This window comes from Tigriopus californicus, chromosome 12, assembly GCF_007210705.1.
Source record: "Tigriopus californicus strain San Diego chromosome 12, Tcal_SD_v2.1, whole genome shotgun sequence".
NCBI classification, from domain to species: Eukaryota; Metazoa; Arthropoda; class Copepoda; order Harpacticoida; family Harpacticidae; genus Tigriopus; species Tigriopus californicus.
The window spans coordinates 16,462,756-16,478,264 of NC_081451.1; the positions used below are offsets into that span (position 1 = coordinate 16,462,756).

General features: G+C 45.4%; 1 protein-coding gene and 2 long non-coding RNA genes across 4 annotated transcripts; 2 read left to right on the plus strand and 1 right to left on the minus strand.

Moving 5' to 3' along the window:
- The first annotated feature begins 6 nt into the window (after window positions 1–6).
- Window positions 7–1,621, plus strand: LOC131892207 (putative nuclease HARBI1). 2 transcript variants are annotated; one of them, XM_059241993.1, is made up of 4 exons: window positions 7–864; window positions 974–1,109; window positions 1,174–1,326; window positions 1,384–1,621. In XM_059241993.1, exons 1-4 carry the CDS (start codon window positions 281–283, stop codon window positions 1,606–1,608), a joined length of 1,098 nt encoding a protein of 365 aa, XP_059097976.1. In that variant the 5' UTR covers window positions 7–280; the 3' UTR covers window positions 1,609–1,621. The 2 variants fall into 2 exon arrangements, with proteins under 2 accessions (XP_059097976.1, XP_059097975.1); XM_059241992.1 differs by having other exon boundaries at window positions 9–864; window positions 929–1,109.
- Window positions 1,622–1,776: 155 nt separating this feature from the next.
- On the minus strand, window positions 1,777–2,760 carry LOC131892208 (uncharacterized). Its single transcript, XR_009374533.1, has 3 exons — window positions 2,492–2,760; window positions 1,977–2,428; window positions 1,777–1,916 (listed from the first exon to the last, which is right to left on the minus strand). It is a non-coding gene; the product is annotated as an uncharacterized LOC131892208 (long non-coding RNA).
- Window positions 2,761–5,232: 2,472 nt separating this feature from the next.
- Window positions 5,233–11,175, plus strand: LOC131891677 (uncharacterized). The gene is made up of 2 exons (XR_009374447.1): window positions 5,233–9,865; window positions 10,409–11,175. It is a non-coding gene; the product is annotated as an uncharacterized LOC131891677 (long non-coding RNA).
- The last annotated feature ends 4,334 nt before the right edge of the window (window positions 11,176–15,509 follow it).

The window sequence follows — 15,509 nt, forward strand, 5'->3', positions numbered from 1 at the left end:
CGGTCGTCTCCTCTCCTCTCGTCTCAGTCCTCTCGTCTCACCCGTTTCACTCGTCTCACCCCTCTTTTTGGAGACGAGTGAAAGGAGAGGACTGCCAAGCCATTCTTGGATCACCCGTCTCATGTAAGACGGGTGAATCAAGCAACCAATCACAGCACAGACCAATCAGAGCACGTGGCCAGCCGTGACCAGCTCTGCAATTGGTCAAGCTTTGTTGGTAAATAAACTTTGAAACAAACAAGGGGCAATCCGTTTCCCCAAGTGAAAGCTTTGGATAATTATGGAAGTGATTGAGTTCATTGAGGATCTTGAGCGCCTGGAGGATGAGGAAGTAGATCAAGATTTGGAAATGGTGGATATTGTTAATGCCGGTGGCGGCATTCGAATACCACGTCGCCATATCCGTGAACAGCGTGCATCCCCAATGAATGAGTTAACAGACATCAAATTCCGCAAAATATTTGGATTTTCCAAGGATAATGTCCTTCGATTGGTGGATACTTTCCGCGAAGAGCTGAATGTTCAACGTGACAATTGTTCCACTGCAATCATGCCTCTTGAGAAATTACTCATCACCTTGGAGTTTCTTCGGACCAATGGATTTCATCGGAGTGTGGGCATGCAATGGTATGTCCTGAGAAGCCCCAGTGCCGTCTGCACCACCGCAAACACCGTGGCCCATGCTATAGCTCGTAGAAGGAATGATTTTGTAAGGTTGCCTTCACGAGAGGAAGAGGATGAAATTGCTCAAGATTTCTTTGTGCAACATCATTTTCCATGCGTTAGAGGCCTCATTGACGGAACTCATCTGGAAATTGTTCGTCCCCCCAATCACTATGGTGATGTTGAGGTTTTCCGATGCAGGTAGTTAATGATTATTGTTGGGTTAAGAATAGTTTCTAATCAAATTGTGTGTGTGTGTGTTTAGAAAAGGGTTTTACAGCCTGAACATGATGGCAATGTGCGACAGCAGGTATAGGATCCGATTTTTTACCTGCCGGTTCCCAGGATCTGCCCACGACTCCAGAATATTTCGAGAGAGCCCACTTCCCGGTATTTTGGAACAAAGCTTTGATCCTCGTCGGCCGCGATTTGTCTTGGGCGATCAGGTTTGTATGCATATATTTTTGCTAGTAGTTGTCAAGTGTTTGCCTAAATCTAGTCTATTTTTAGGCTTATCCTCTCTCGAAATATCTGCTGACCCCCATCCGTGATGATCGCATAAATAGTGAATCTGAGCGGCGATACAATCGTGCCCATCAGGCAACACGACTCAATGTGGATCATTGCTTTGGGATGTTAAAGAATCGATTTCCTTTTTTGCTTGTAAGATTGGAATCATGTATTATTTGTGGTACCAGCTGCTTAATCATTGTCTCTTAGTACATCATAAGGAGCAAGATGGATAATGTTGTGGCTCTCGTTACAACGGCCATCATTTTTCACAACCTTGCCATCAATTTCAAAGAAGACCCTCCCGAGGAAACGGATGAGGATGGTGAGCGAGTGGACCACCTTCAATTTGATGTCGGATTGGGAGACGAAGGTGTGGGCGTTGCATCAGACGTGATGCGTCGCAAAATTATATCAGAATTTTTTAATCGTTAATTTATTCTAGTGAAAAGGAAATATAATTATTGTGAAAAAATGTAACTAAGAGGAAACAGTGCAACCAAAAACAAAATGAAACAAACAATGGTTAATGGGAAACAAAGATAGCAAAAAAATTCTCAGTGAAGAAGATCCTCCAATTCTTGATCAGTCAAGTTGAGCTTTCTTTGAATCTCCACCTTTTTGGCAGCAAATTCAAGCTTCACAATCTTGGCCTTGAACGACGCCTCTTCTTGTTGGATGATAATCAACTTCTTCCTCTCGGTCTCGAATTCCAATTGGGCCTCATCAATGTCACGTTTGCGCTGAAAATTTAAACAGAGTTATTCCTTGAACCAATTTTATTCAAGAGATTGGAGCAATACCTTGAGTGATTTGAGCGACGCCTCTTTTTCCAAGATGGAAAGCCTTAAGAGTTCTCGCTTACTCTCAGACTCTTCCACCCTGCATGCCTTGGCTGTTCTTACAAAGGTCTTGACCTCTTCCCCAGCTGCTGTCTCTTGGGTGCGAGTTTTCGTCGCGATGCATTGGCACGTCCAGGTACAGAAGGGCTCGGTGGACCATCAGCAACTGGGAGAGTGCCAGGAAAATCTCCAGCCGGTTGCAATGCAAGAGCATCACTGCTGGCTCCTCCATCGTGGACAACCTCCCTTGCACGCCCTTGTTCATCTAACGAATTGTCCCATCCAGAGTTCTCTCCCTCTCCACAATCATAAGGATTGGGTATAGTGAAGGTCCTCCCAGTAACGTCGACTATTTCTTGGCTCAAGTCATCGATTTCGGCTTCTTTTGGCTTGGGACCACCGCCAGTCTTAAACTGAAGAAGACTTTTTTAAACTGCATGTCAATTCTTGCAATTATTTCTTATGCAACATCATACCATGGTCGCCTTGGCTTGGGAATATTTCCTTCTTGCACGATAAGCCATATTTCTCCATTTGGTTTGGATTTGAGGCCCGGTGAAAGGTTTACTGGACACTGCTGAGAATTTATTTGCCACCTCCTCCTAAATAGCTTGAGTTTGTTTGCTAGTTCGCCCGTGATTCCCAGCAAATTCTCCAAGCTTGTGTTCTTGGACAAGCTTAAGGAGGTACCGCCCTTCTTCCGAATCACCAAATCCAGAATACGCGTCCGCCATACTAGAAATTTTAATAGCCTTCTTGANGGACAGCACAAAAATATCACAGAAGATTTGTTGGGAATGACTAGAGTTACATACAATTGACTAGAGAAATATAGACATGTGTTGAGGAATGTAGAGACGATGAACTATTATTTAACGGTGAACTTTATTGAGGTAAAAATGGCGGGATGAGATAAGTAGAAAAGTGAAAAGCAAGCTATTGTGTCCGTCGGGGAGCTTCTCCGTAGTAGCAAGTACATAGAGGGAAATAACCGGTTAGGCAGGTTCTATGGCTGAAGGTGTTGGAAAACAGTGGTGGATTTAGATTGGATGATAAGAATGTATATGAACACTAACCGATTTGCATTGTTGGTTTCTCCTTTCGTCATTCATTGGAGTTCCCCTTGTGTTGGTTTTGGCTCCATCTAATATCACAATCTACTCTCTCTCTAATTGGCTGGCGATTTGTTGGTTATGGGTGGACGATTTCATCATCGTGGTTTATTTATATGGGTCGACGAGTTTCCCTGGATTTATATTTGAGATGGTTTATCAGCGGATTACCCAAGCATTATCTACTATGTTATGATCGGAGGATAAATTGGAATTATCATCTATGATATTTCGGTGGATCTCCTACGTTGGTTGAGTATCTTGGTCCCGTTATATCATTTCTCAATATGGCGGTCGAGACGAACTCTCTGCCGTTATAAGCATCGCAAAAGGCTTCAATGAGCTGACCACGCGATGTAGACGTGTTGCTTTAGACGCAGTTAAAACCTTTGTAGAGGGCGATGATCCATTCTATGTCGAAACAAAACTTGAATCTTGGAGGTAAAGCTCAACCAATATCTTAATGCCGAGCCACTACCGTGTGTCATTCTGCGGCTGATGATAATGACATGTACAAAGGCTTGGACGACCACGAGGATGTGTTTGATAGGGCTAAGGTCAAAGTCAGAGTATTCCGTCAAGATTTTGACCGCTCCATAGAACCAATTTGGTTGAGGTCCTAGTGCAACCGATAAGTCACCTTCCAATTCTGCACTCCCTAAGTTAAACTTCAAACTTCCCCCATGTTGGAGGAGGACACAGACTTACGTTCTTTTTCTCCTGTGGTGCAATGTCTGGAATAATTATCTACGTTGATATCTGGTGTGATTGCTCGTGCTCATACCTTGTCATTCTAGTCACTATATATAAACCCGTTCTAGTCAAGTAATAAAACAGTCATCTCAATACGCTCTCAACGAGATCATGACATGGCGCAGTCGGTTTGGCCGGCTGCTGCCCTCTGTCCACCAGTGTTGCTCTCCTCTTTCGAGGATCGAGCGTAACTCTCTCAGAGAGAGTTGTGTGGAGGAGAGGGCCTTGTAGCTGGCAAGAGCCCGCCCCATCCTTGAACTCCGTGTGGAGGCCAGAGCCTCCGTCGCTGGATGGCCAGATGCCCGGAGCCCAATAGGGCGTGGATTTCCGCCGGAGTGTGGATGACGAGGCGATTCCGTTTTGCCTGTGTGGAGGCCAGTTGCCCCTTGTGAGGGCCAGATGCCCAGAGCCCTGGTGTGTGGATCGCCCACTGGTGTGCCTGCCAGTGAGGAATGCCAACCAGGGCGTGGATTCCCCACCAGTGTGCGGATGGCTCCGAGATGCCCGGATGGTTGGGCCGAGATGCCCGGAGGTTGGGCGAGATCCCCGGATGGCCGTGACCCGGATGGCCCGTGACCCCGGATGGCCCGTGACCCCGGATGGCCCGTGACCCCGGATGGCCCGTGATGCCCGGATTGGTTGGTCCGTGATGCCCGGATTGGTTGGCCCGTGATGCCGGATTGGTTGGCCCGTGATGCCGGATTGGTTGGCCGTGTGACCCCGGATTGGTTGGCCGTGTGACCCCGGATTGGTTGGCCGTGTGACCCCGGATTGGTTGGCCGTGTGACCGGATTGGTTGGCCGTGTGACCCCGGATTGGTGCCGTGTGACCGGATTGGTTGGCCGTGTGACCCCGGATTGGTTGGCCGTGTGACCCGGATTGGTTGGCCGGTGTGACCCCGGATTGGTTGGCCGTGTGACCCCGGATTGGTTGGCCGTGTGACCCCGGATTGGTTGCCGTGTGACCCCGGATTGGTTGCCGTGTGACCCGATGGTTGGCCGGTTATATATATATTTATTCTTTTCCCAAAAGGGAGATGGTGTGATTGCTCGTGCTCATACCTTGTCATTCTAGTCACTATATATAAACCCGTTCTAGTCAAGTAATAAAACAGTCATCTCAATACGCTCCCAACGAGAACATGACAATATCGTTGTCAAAACGGTACAGGGCAACACAGTATCGTTGTTTTGGGAATGTTGCAGCCCGGGTTTTCCAAATCATCCAACATTCTCTCGGATAAAGCCCGATAGTGGTCGAGAGGTGGATGAAATTATCAATATGATTAAGAATCATCTGAGGAGCCTCCGCAGTGTGCACCTAGATATGCGAGATCTCCTCCTGGTAAAACAGCAGGCTGGGCAGAGTTATTCTAGCTTATGCAATATTCTTCGAGAGCAGGCGGAATTTGCCGATTTGGCCAATATCACACAACACAAATTGATGGTTGCCTTGTTACTTCAGGCTATGGAGAACGAAAACGACAAGGTGACATTAATGGAACGCAACCCTCAGACATTTGATGAAGCCCGTCATCAAATACTCGAGCTTGAAACGTCCCGTCGTAGGACCAAGGGTATGTCGGAATCCCCTCGCCATGTTTTTTTGTTTTTGCGGCTGCCGATTAAGTCCCACTATCGTTTCCAGAAAGACTCTAAGTCAGTCAAGAAGTCGTCTGATGCTTCTTGTAAGTATTGCGGACGCTCTGCTCACCCCGTGAAAAATGTCCAGCGCTAAATTGTCATTGTTGCATATGCCACCAACGAGGTCATTGGGACAAAGAATCCAGATCCCGACCCGTTAGTGCCAAGATTCCGGAGGTCAAAAAGTTTCCCTCTTCTCGAGTTGGCTCTCTCAAACTTCGTCAGACTTCTCACACTTTGAGCACTGTTTCTAACGAGATTAAGATTAATGTAGCACCCGCTGGTTCTGAGGGGCTCCCAATCAATATCACATTTTGTGCTGATACCGGTGCTGACATCTCCGTCATTGGAGATCAACTCTTCAAAAGTTCTGGTCTAAACAAAATTGTGTCTCTCTCGGACAGTGTGATTGAGGGCATCGTTGGCATTGATGGCTCTTCCATTAACCAATTGGGCATGTTCTCTGCGGTATTATCCGTTGTGGATTCATCTGTTCCAGGGACCTCTATTGTGGTGTGCCATGGATTGAAAGGCGCGTACCTTGGTCTTCATGCCTGCAAGGCCTTGACCATCATTGGTGAGAGTTTCCCGTCGCCAAAAGCCAAGGTGCTATCCTTGCTGCTTCCAAAGCCGAATTTCTCGCACCCCAGTTCGATTTTCTGGGACAGTCGGGAAGATTGGATTTCTCAACTTCCCAATGAGACCGGGCCAGCCTCAGGTGTTTGAGCGTGATACTCTCGCCCCATGACGGGTCCCATTGTTGGCGACCCCATGGTAATCCACCTCAAAGATGATGCTAAGCCTTTCGCAATCCAGTTGGCTCGTCAAATCCCATTCGCTATCGAGGATAAGGTTGAAATTATTCTTGAGGACTTGGTCAAGCAGAATGTGATCGTACATGTTGGTGATGTTCCAACAATGTGATGCCATCCTATTGTCCCCCGTCATCAAAAGCAACGGCGATGGCCGTTTGTGTGTTGATCTCACCCGTCTGAATACAGAGGTGAAGAGGAGTACTCATCCGACTAAAACTCCTGCTGAGGCCATCTCTGGTTTTTCGCCTGAGGATTCGTTCTTTGCCAAACTAGACCTGGTCAAAGGCAGATGCCTTTGGCCAAGGAATCGCAGCCTCTTACTATTTTCTTGACCCCTTTTGGGAGGTTCATGTTTTTACGTTCTCCCATGGGATTTGTATCGACAGGGGATTCATTCTCATTTCGAGGCGATGTGGCTATGGCCGGATTAAACGTCCATAAGGTCGTGGACAATATGGCCTGTGGAGCGACGACATTGCCAGACTTGGTGTATTCTGTCAGTAATGTGTTGGAACGTTGCTTGGCATATGGGTTGACAGTCAATTCAGACAAGAGTATTTTGGCAGCGTTGTCTATTGATTTCGTGCGATATCATATTTCCAAAGGCAGCGTTGAAATGAATTCATCCAAGGTGGATTTCAAAAATTCGCCATTCCCGCCACTCTTCCATGCCTCAGATCGTTCTTGGGTCTAGTGAACCAATTGGGCAAGTTTTTCCCGAATCTAGCTTCACTGACCTCGCCGTTCCGTCCATTACTTAAAACCAAAATATGCTTTTTTGTGGCTCCCAGAGCACACTAAAACTTTCGAGGAGACAAAGCGAGCATTGATATCACCTCCGGTGCTGGAAATGTATGATCCAAAGTCTCAGACCGTTCTTCTCACAGACGCGTCCTGGATGGGCCTTGGATTTGTCTTGATCCAGCTCAAAGCCAAAGTTCCCAAATTAATTCAATGTGGATCTCGTTATTTAAAGGATTGTAAAGGTCGGTATGCGATGGTTGAGTTGGATACATTGGCGATTTATTGGGTCGTTAAAAAGTGCAACGTGTACTTGGCTGGAATCAACTTTACCGTCGTCACTGATCACAAACCCCTTGTCTCCCTCTTCAACCATCAGATTCTGTGAAATAGAAAACCCTCGTGTTTTAAATTATAGAACCCGTATCATGGGCTATAATTTCGTTGTTGAGGGGAAGAAAGGAATTGATCATGCCATACCGGATGCTCTTTCATGGGCTCCAGGATCAAAGCCGGATGTCGAATCTGACTTTGATCCCGTTGTTTTGGGTGAACCTCATTCCTTGACGGTAACCTCGCTCAGATCTGAATACCCGGATCTTATTTTGGATGATGTCCTAGGAATTCGCCAAAACAGACGAATTGTATTTGAAGCTCAAGGCCGCCATTTTGGCCGACACGGTGAAGCACGCCCATAGTGGTTATATGTCACTATTCAAGAAGATTGCCTCCGAGTTGGCAATAAGAGGAGGATATAGTCCTAAGAAATAGAAGGATCCTTATTCCACCCACGGCAGTTAAAGAGATCCTTAAACGACTTCATACCAGCCATCAAGGTGTCTTTAAGATGTTTTTCCGTCCTTCCCATCAACCAGAACTATTGGTCCATGACACACTTCCAACCTGACCCTTCCAAGTGGTAAGTGCCGACCTTTTCACGTATGGCTATAGTGAGGATTTGGTTTACTCGGACTGCCTCTCTGGTTACCCGTTGGCCATCCAACACCGGACATTTCCTAGTTCCGCTCTTTTAATGAAGGATTTTGCCCGGATGTTTTCCATGTTTGGAGTGCCAAATGTGTTGTGCACAGACAATGGGCCTCAGATCGCTTCTCGGCCGTTCTCTCTTGTCCTGAAGGAGTGGGGTGTCACCTGGATCCCATCAACCCCATACTACCCGCAGAGTAACGGCCGTGCCGAAGTAATGGTTAAGTCCATTAAGCACTTGCTGGCCAAAACGGGTGGAGATTTCCACTCGGAGGAATTTGCTGAAGGAATGTTGAAATTCCGGAATACCCCAATAGCCGATGGCCAATGGCCTCTCACTGGCGCAAAGAGTGTTTGGCCGGCCTCTTTGGTCTCGCCTTCCGATCCACGATGACCTTCTGCAGGTGAATTTGCTCCAGATTCCCACTTACAACGTCAAACGCCAATCCACCCCCCCCCAAACGAAAACAATATCATGATCGTTCTGCCAAACCGCTAGATCCGTTGGCCAATGGGAGCGTTGTTTACGTTCAAAACCCTCAATCGCGGCGTTGGGACCCAGAAGCCAAGATCGTGAAATGCTTTCAACGCCGTTATTTGATTCAATTTGAAAATGGCTGTAAATCTTGGCGAAATCGCCGTTTTCTCCGTTCATCTCTTACAGATTTGCCTGATGCTTCCAATAGAAATGAACCAGATGACGAGGACGAAAATGTTTCACAAGTGCCAAGAAGAAGTACACGTTCTCGCCATGCACCAAACCGTTTAGAGTATTGTTGATCCGGAGATTTGTCACACATAATTTTGTTATTTCATTTATCATTCATAGTGTTCCAAATCTTAAAAAAGGGGAGTTGGAATGATCCCATAAAGTAGGTTCCGTGTCGTTGGGTCTCGTTGATACCCAATAAATTCCGCAAGGGGGTGTGTGGTGGTGCGATCAGCTAGAGTAAGCTGACCGTCCACTGATCCTCACTCTGCTCTCAACACCCGCCATAGTATCGTCTTTGAAAATTGTACAGACTCAAACATTCTGGCCTCTCCCAATTCTATGTTATGTTGGTAAAGCATTAGTCCCAATAGACTGTGCAAAATATGTTAATGGCCATCGGTTTCCCCAACAATAATCTCCGCCAGTGGATTTCCGTCAGGCGATCTCCGCCAACGACAGTCTCCGCAATGTCAACTCCACCATTGTCATGTTCTCATTGGGAGCGTATTGAGATGACCATTTATTTCTGACTAGACCGGGTTCTTATATAGTGACTAGAATGACAAGGTACGAGCACGTGCATTTATAATCACCCCAACCATAATAAACTCCGCCAACGGTAATCTCCGCCATGGTAAACTCCGACATACCAACAAATTTAATTATTGCATAGTTTCCTATATTTATGGTTTTTCTTCCATTTGCAAGTTACTTGAGACATTGTTGGGCAAATTTTTAACTTTTAAAGATGCGTTTGATGTCAGGAAATGAGAAGAATCACGGTTTTTAAAAGAAACATATAGCTTGGTTTTTAGATGTATGATAAAAGTGTGATTCATGTACTCCTTACAAATACGTGATGTATTACAGGGTGGATTTGATAAAGTGTTACAGAATTTGTTGTGGCAAAAGTGACAATGTAGCTGAACCATTTACTTTCATAATTGGTGCCCCAATTGCAAAAGGCATTCGCTTTGCATTGAAACCATTGCATCACTTATTGAACAACAGCTTTCGAATGACGGAAGCCAAGGTTAGCAAGTCATTGCTAGGAACAGTACAGAGCGTGCCATCATTGAGCCTGACGGTGGGTGTTTTCTGTAAACATTTTTGGTCAATAGCGACCAATATGACCACTCTTTAGTTTTACCCATAAATCTCAGGCGGGCGGTACTGCTTTTGAAAAATACCTAATCTAGATGGGTGCAAAAAGAGTGGAAATCTCATTGACTACAGTTTTATCCTGTGTGAGGCCTCTTTTTACGAAAAAAGAAGTTTTGAATGCCTTGCACCTTGCAGCTTCAAATCGAAGATAGGAGCTGAAGGATACCAACGGTCGACCGCAAATCCAGCATCATGAACATTTAAACTTACCGCTTCTTCAGGCATTCCTAAACCATTGAAAAAAAAAGCAAAGACAGGCTAAAGACGATTCTATTATACTTTTTTTTCTTACTGTTAATTGGTACCCGCACATTTAAATACCAACCACTAAAAGCCAAGTCTATGATCAATCTATTTCTTGAATCATCCATCATAAATGCATTTCTTGAATGCATTGTTATCGCTTTAACTATCCATTCACTAATCCTGTTTTCTAACTCAAGTGTCTTTTTTCCCTTCATTTCAGTTCCAAGGGACGAGCGTCGCTGGAACATTGATGGTTCCTTCTGCCGATTTTGAATTCCAGCCTAAAAATAACAATAACAGGTGCATAGACAAGCTGACAATAAGCAGATTACTCTTATTGGCGGCAGACCAACCTACCGATAATGATGATTTAGCGAGCTCGGATACAGACATACTGTATTGTGGAACACTTCAAGGCGACAAAGTATGTAATTTCGATAAGAATTTTGTTACAATTAGATTGACAGCTAACCAAATGACCAATGGTAAAGGAGCCAAAGTGATTATATGTTTCCCTTGAAATGGTTGGTTCTGACTGAGGTTCCCTGTGTGTTGTGTGCGAAATACCCCAACGGTTTTATTTTACGTTGCACATAGGATTTGAAATAAAGATTCCAAGAACCCCAATATTCGCGCAGGCCGTTATTTTGGAACTTGGAGAAAATTAGTACAGGTGAGCTTGAACTAGATTTTGTGCAGTTATTTCAGGACATAGATATTGACCAATCAGGAAACATTACTCTAATATTTTGCAAATGCGCACCCACGTCCCTTCATAACGGTTTGAAATTTCATTTGCAAAACACACCCTCGTCCAGAAATAACGGTTTGAGATCTCATTTGAAAAAAACCTCTCCCACTCTCGATCCCACTGTTGATCTCGCCCAAATTTGATTGAGCTGAAATTTGTTATTGAAGTAAGGCATTCATTTTCTTTGGTGTCTTTGCGTTCTGATGTTTAAAAAATATATATTCTCAGGCAAACAACTTTGAGATTGCTTTTATTTCCGAGCCTTTGAAGCTACGGACATGTGTTTGCTCATCTTAGAATGGACTAGTGTAAGCCAATGAAAAAAAATCATGTCGGTAACTTATATTGTTCTGGAAATTGCGAACCTTTAAGCTGCACACATATTAGGGACTTTTTTAGACCATTTATACGGTAACCATAAACTTTTGTGACCAAAATCCGTAAAATATTGGGCAATACTTGCTCAAAAACACTCATAGAAGTAAAACCAACACAAGCCAACTGATGCGGAACTTAACCTGACATTTAAGAAAATAAATGTATGAAATAGCCAATAAAAATACATCCACGTAAATATTGACATATTAGAGTATCTGGAATGGGCAACTGACTATTTTGTTTTAATCCACACATTTGACCAAAAAAGCGTCAGGAATAGGTAAAACATGGATAAGTTGTCGTTGAGCGGAGCTTTAATGCTATTGATTACGAAGTTTACATCAAAGGCAGGCATTTTGTAGGGAACACAGAGTAATGCCAAAGTCCAGGCCACTAGATTTGAATGTTATACTCCGCTATTTTATTTTATAGCAAAATAGTCAACTAAAAAGGGTGTCATAATTGTTAAAACATATCTTTCCATAATTATAAAGCATTCAAATGAGTTTGAAGAGGAATATGTAGCTCAAAGCAAATTCTTGCTCTTTCAAGAGAACCTAGGTATAATTTTTCAGTAACTATACTTTAAGACCAATCACAAGCCATTCTAAGTCTAATCCCAGACCTATCAATCATTCATATATCATTGAATTGTAGTGGTAAACTATAGAAACTTTTAAAGAATCAGAAATTTCAATTCAAGTAGCGCTTCAGATGACTTTTTGTCGCTTGCCAAAATAATCAAGGCAGGAAAATTTCAAAATCGAGCTGAGAGGTAAGAAGGTCAAATGGACTCTCCGAGTCCGATTTTGGTACTTTAGTTGCGTGAGGACAAAAACGTGGCATTACATTGGATGGATGGTTTTGATGCACACCCTGACAGTTTTCATGAAACCTCACCTTTGCTACTTTCACTATGACAAGACCAAGCCAAACCAGCCACAGGCTAAAAGGAACCGAGGAGTCAATAACTTGTTCCATGATTATGGACAGTTATTTTGTTTAAAGCTGAAGATGGCAGGTTCTGTTTCATACCTGTGTACATGCGCACGAGCCATACAATAAAGCCCCGTGGACTCATGAAAAGGGGTTTGTTTACCTTTGTTGAGACGGAGATCTCGTCTTGATGGTTTGTTTCTCGCCCTTTATGTTATGGTCACCATTTTTATTTATAATAATGCCAATTCTATGTCCAGTTGGACACCCTAAAACGAATTGATGAATAACAAGTGAAGTAAGAGCAAGAGAGAAATAAGACGCCATGAAGGTTATGAAGGAAGAAAAAGTAAGGTGTGCTAAATTTGTTCAACCCAAGAGGAAAGGAGGGAAATACAGTCCACGGAATATCACCAGGGCCCTGATATCCGTCAGAGCGAGCCCAACGCGGTCTCCAGTGAAACGGGTACGGATTACCCGGGAGAGACGTCGATGCCACGTGCTCGTTTCCGATGAGATCGAGTTGATAGACACTTTTTGGAAGTCAAGGCCCGGAAAGTCGCACCAAACTTTGGTCCTTCGAGCCGGATCGTGCGACGGCTGGGGTTCTGTACATGAATAGACCCCGGATTGATCAGATTTAGACGGATTTTTCTTCACTGACACTTCTTCCTAGATCGCAATGGCGAATAAGGAAGCTGATCAATTTTTTGGGCAAAAAGACCGTGAGGAACCTCAGGTTCCAGAGGAACTCGATCCCAAGATTAAGGAGTTGCGGAGACGAATGGCGGCAAAAAAGAGATCGATCACCTCGCTCTTAAAAGACGGCCAGTCCGATTTGAAGAGCAAACCACCAACGTCGAGGACCGCATTGAAGCTAAAGGTGCCTCCTGTGAGGAATTTGGTGGATGAGCTCCGAGAAATTGTGAACCAAGTCGCTGATCTGGAACAGGATGAAGAAGAGCTGGATCGATTAGAAGACTATTTCACTGCTGAACAAGGACGAGTGCTCAACATGATTGCAGAAGTTGAAAATCCTATGGAACGTCGGGCTGAGGAAGAGAGCACGGAGTTTGGCTCGGGACAAACTGATTTAGCTCGATTTAGGGAGGAGGAGCGACGCGTGATTCAAGCTAAGCTTCAAGAAAACCATGAACACGCCGTCAAAGTCGATCAAGAAAAGCGCAAGCTCGAGACCCAATTGGAGGAACTAGATTTGGGTGAGGGGGCCCAAGATTTTAAGGATCTCCCTACTCGAGAAGGAGGTCGATCCAAGGATGAAATAGAAGAGCAGGGGCCTGCCACTTGGATGAGGTTGAACCAAGATGCGCCCCAGGAAGGCGAACCGACGGCCCAGTCCAGTTAAGGAGCTCAATCCGGAGTGAAATGCCCGTTTTTGGAGGTAATTTCCTGGAGTTCATGAGTTGGGCTAACATGTTCGAATCGTTAGTCCAAAACACTCGAAGTTGAAACGCAACCTCGACTCCAAAACGTAATCAACTAGTTCCCACGTGCGGAGTCTATTATTTAACGTTCTAAAGTCTTCAGTGTGTGATATCACTTAAATTTTCCCGTCAATCGTGCTCCCTGGCATCCATGGACCACAAAAAGTCAACCCCCGTGCCAGGACCCGGTCCGGTTCCACCGGACTGCCGGACGCCAGCAAATCCATCTTCAAAGCGCCAGACAAGCTCGCCGGGGGAGAACCCAACCCAGGGCAAGCTTCTGGACAACAAAGAAACTCCTCCTGAAGCCATGGACCAATCCGGAGCCGAAGGAGGCAGATGTACCCCAAACTCACCACCGAGGGAGAACATGGTCCAAACCGGAAGCTCCCCAAGAACAAACGCCTGTGAAACTCTCATCATGGAGGACCCAACAGACAAACCACCAATGGCCAACTCGGCACTGAATGACCTCAGTGCCCTGGGGGAGGACATTGCCCTACAGTCCAACAAGGAGGTCAAATCCTTCGCGGCTGTGGCAGCAAAAGTGACGGGTACAACCTACCCCCACGAAAGATTCATCTGCGCCAATGAGGACACCAGGCGCAAATTACCGAACCCACCTGGGACAAATTCCTGGCCGCCTTGGAATTGGCATCTTTGAGGAGGTGATGAAATCGGGCGGCCTAAAATTCAAATCACAATGGTCGTACTTTGCCCCCTCTGGATGTGGGCGAGTGGGATGTCTGGACGCAGAATCGGCGGCTTGGTTGGACCAGTTTACGTCCAAATACACTGATGACATGGGTGACTCTCTGAAGGCAGGGAAACGCGGGGATTTTGGAAGCCTTCACAAGATGTTCATCCATGTTCCAGGTTGTATAAAGAATATTAAGGATAAGTTTATGGATATGATTCTTGTCCAAAATTGTCTGTCAGGAACATTTCGGGCCTTCAGTGTGAAGGACGGGAAGTGAACCTCTAAGTCAGGAAAAGAGGCTTCCGGGACCCATCTCCAAGTTGGGATCGATGAGGAGCTCAAGAACGCCATTATGGCCAAGAGCAAGACGCTGTTTCTTGGTTCAAGGTCTGTCAACGTGTCAATCTCAGATAATGGAAAGAGGAAGGGAATGACTCAAGAAATTCGCACAACGGCCACAGCTTCGGTAGCCAAGCAGTCGAAGTACGACCTCACAATCATAACAAGCAAGGAGGATTTCTAGAAGCTGCCAAAAACTGGTAGACAGAAGTACCGCATAGCAATGGATGCCCAGGGGCTAAAGCCTTATGAAGCCAAATCAAGACCTCACCGTTAAATAACCCCCACAATTGCTCCATCAAGGCTCTCATTGAGCTCTTCTGCTGCTCTCCCTCAGACCTGAGAGGGAACAGACCAATACTCGTCGTGACGCAGTGATTGCGGCCACGGCCAAAGCCAATGCTCAACGACTTGTGGAGGTCCAGTCTCCCTCGATAGGCTCGACCAAGACCGCCGGAATCCCAGCACCGGAGACCAGGACAGAGCTGAGTGGAGTGGAATTCAGGGCAAAGGAGCTTGCGGAGAAGCAACAAGCCAATTGCCGAAAAGCCGAAGCAGGCTCTACTGCTAACAAAAGCATGTCTGCACGTAAGGGAAAGCCTAGGGATCCTCAGAACCTGAAGCCGCCCCACTAGTGGCAGTCCACTATTACGGAATTTCTCAAGGAATAACTCTAGTTATAACTTGAGGACTTAAATAAATAAAAAAGAGGTTTTTACTGGGGACTTATTTTACGAAATATCGAACCTTTTCCTCTTTCTTTTATCAATAT

What these genes read in the sequence shown, in the direction of transcription:
- LOC131892207 (XM_059241992.1), top strand. Translation starts at nt 281, where the DNA reads ATGGAAGTGATTGAGTTCATTGAGGATCTTGAGCGCCTGGAGGATGAG. An exon ending in GTTGAGGTTTTCCGATGCAG is followed by an intron (nt 865 to 928) that starts GTAGTTAATGAT and finishes GTGTGTGTTTAG; the next exon opens with AAAAGGGTTTTACAGCCTGA. An exon ending in GATTTGTCTTGGGCGATCAG is followed by an intron (nt 1,110 to 1,173) that starts GTTTGTATGCAT and finishes GTCTATTTTTAG; the next exon opens with GCTTATCCTCTCTCGAAATA.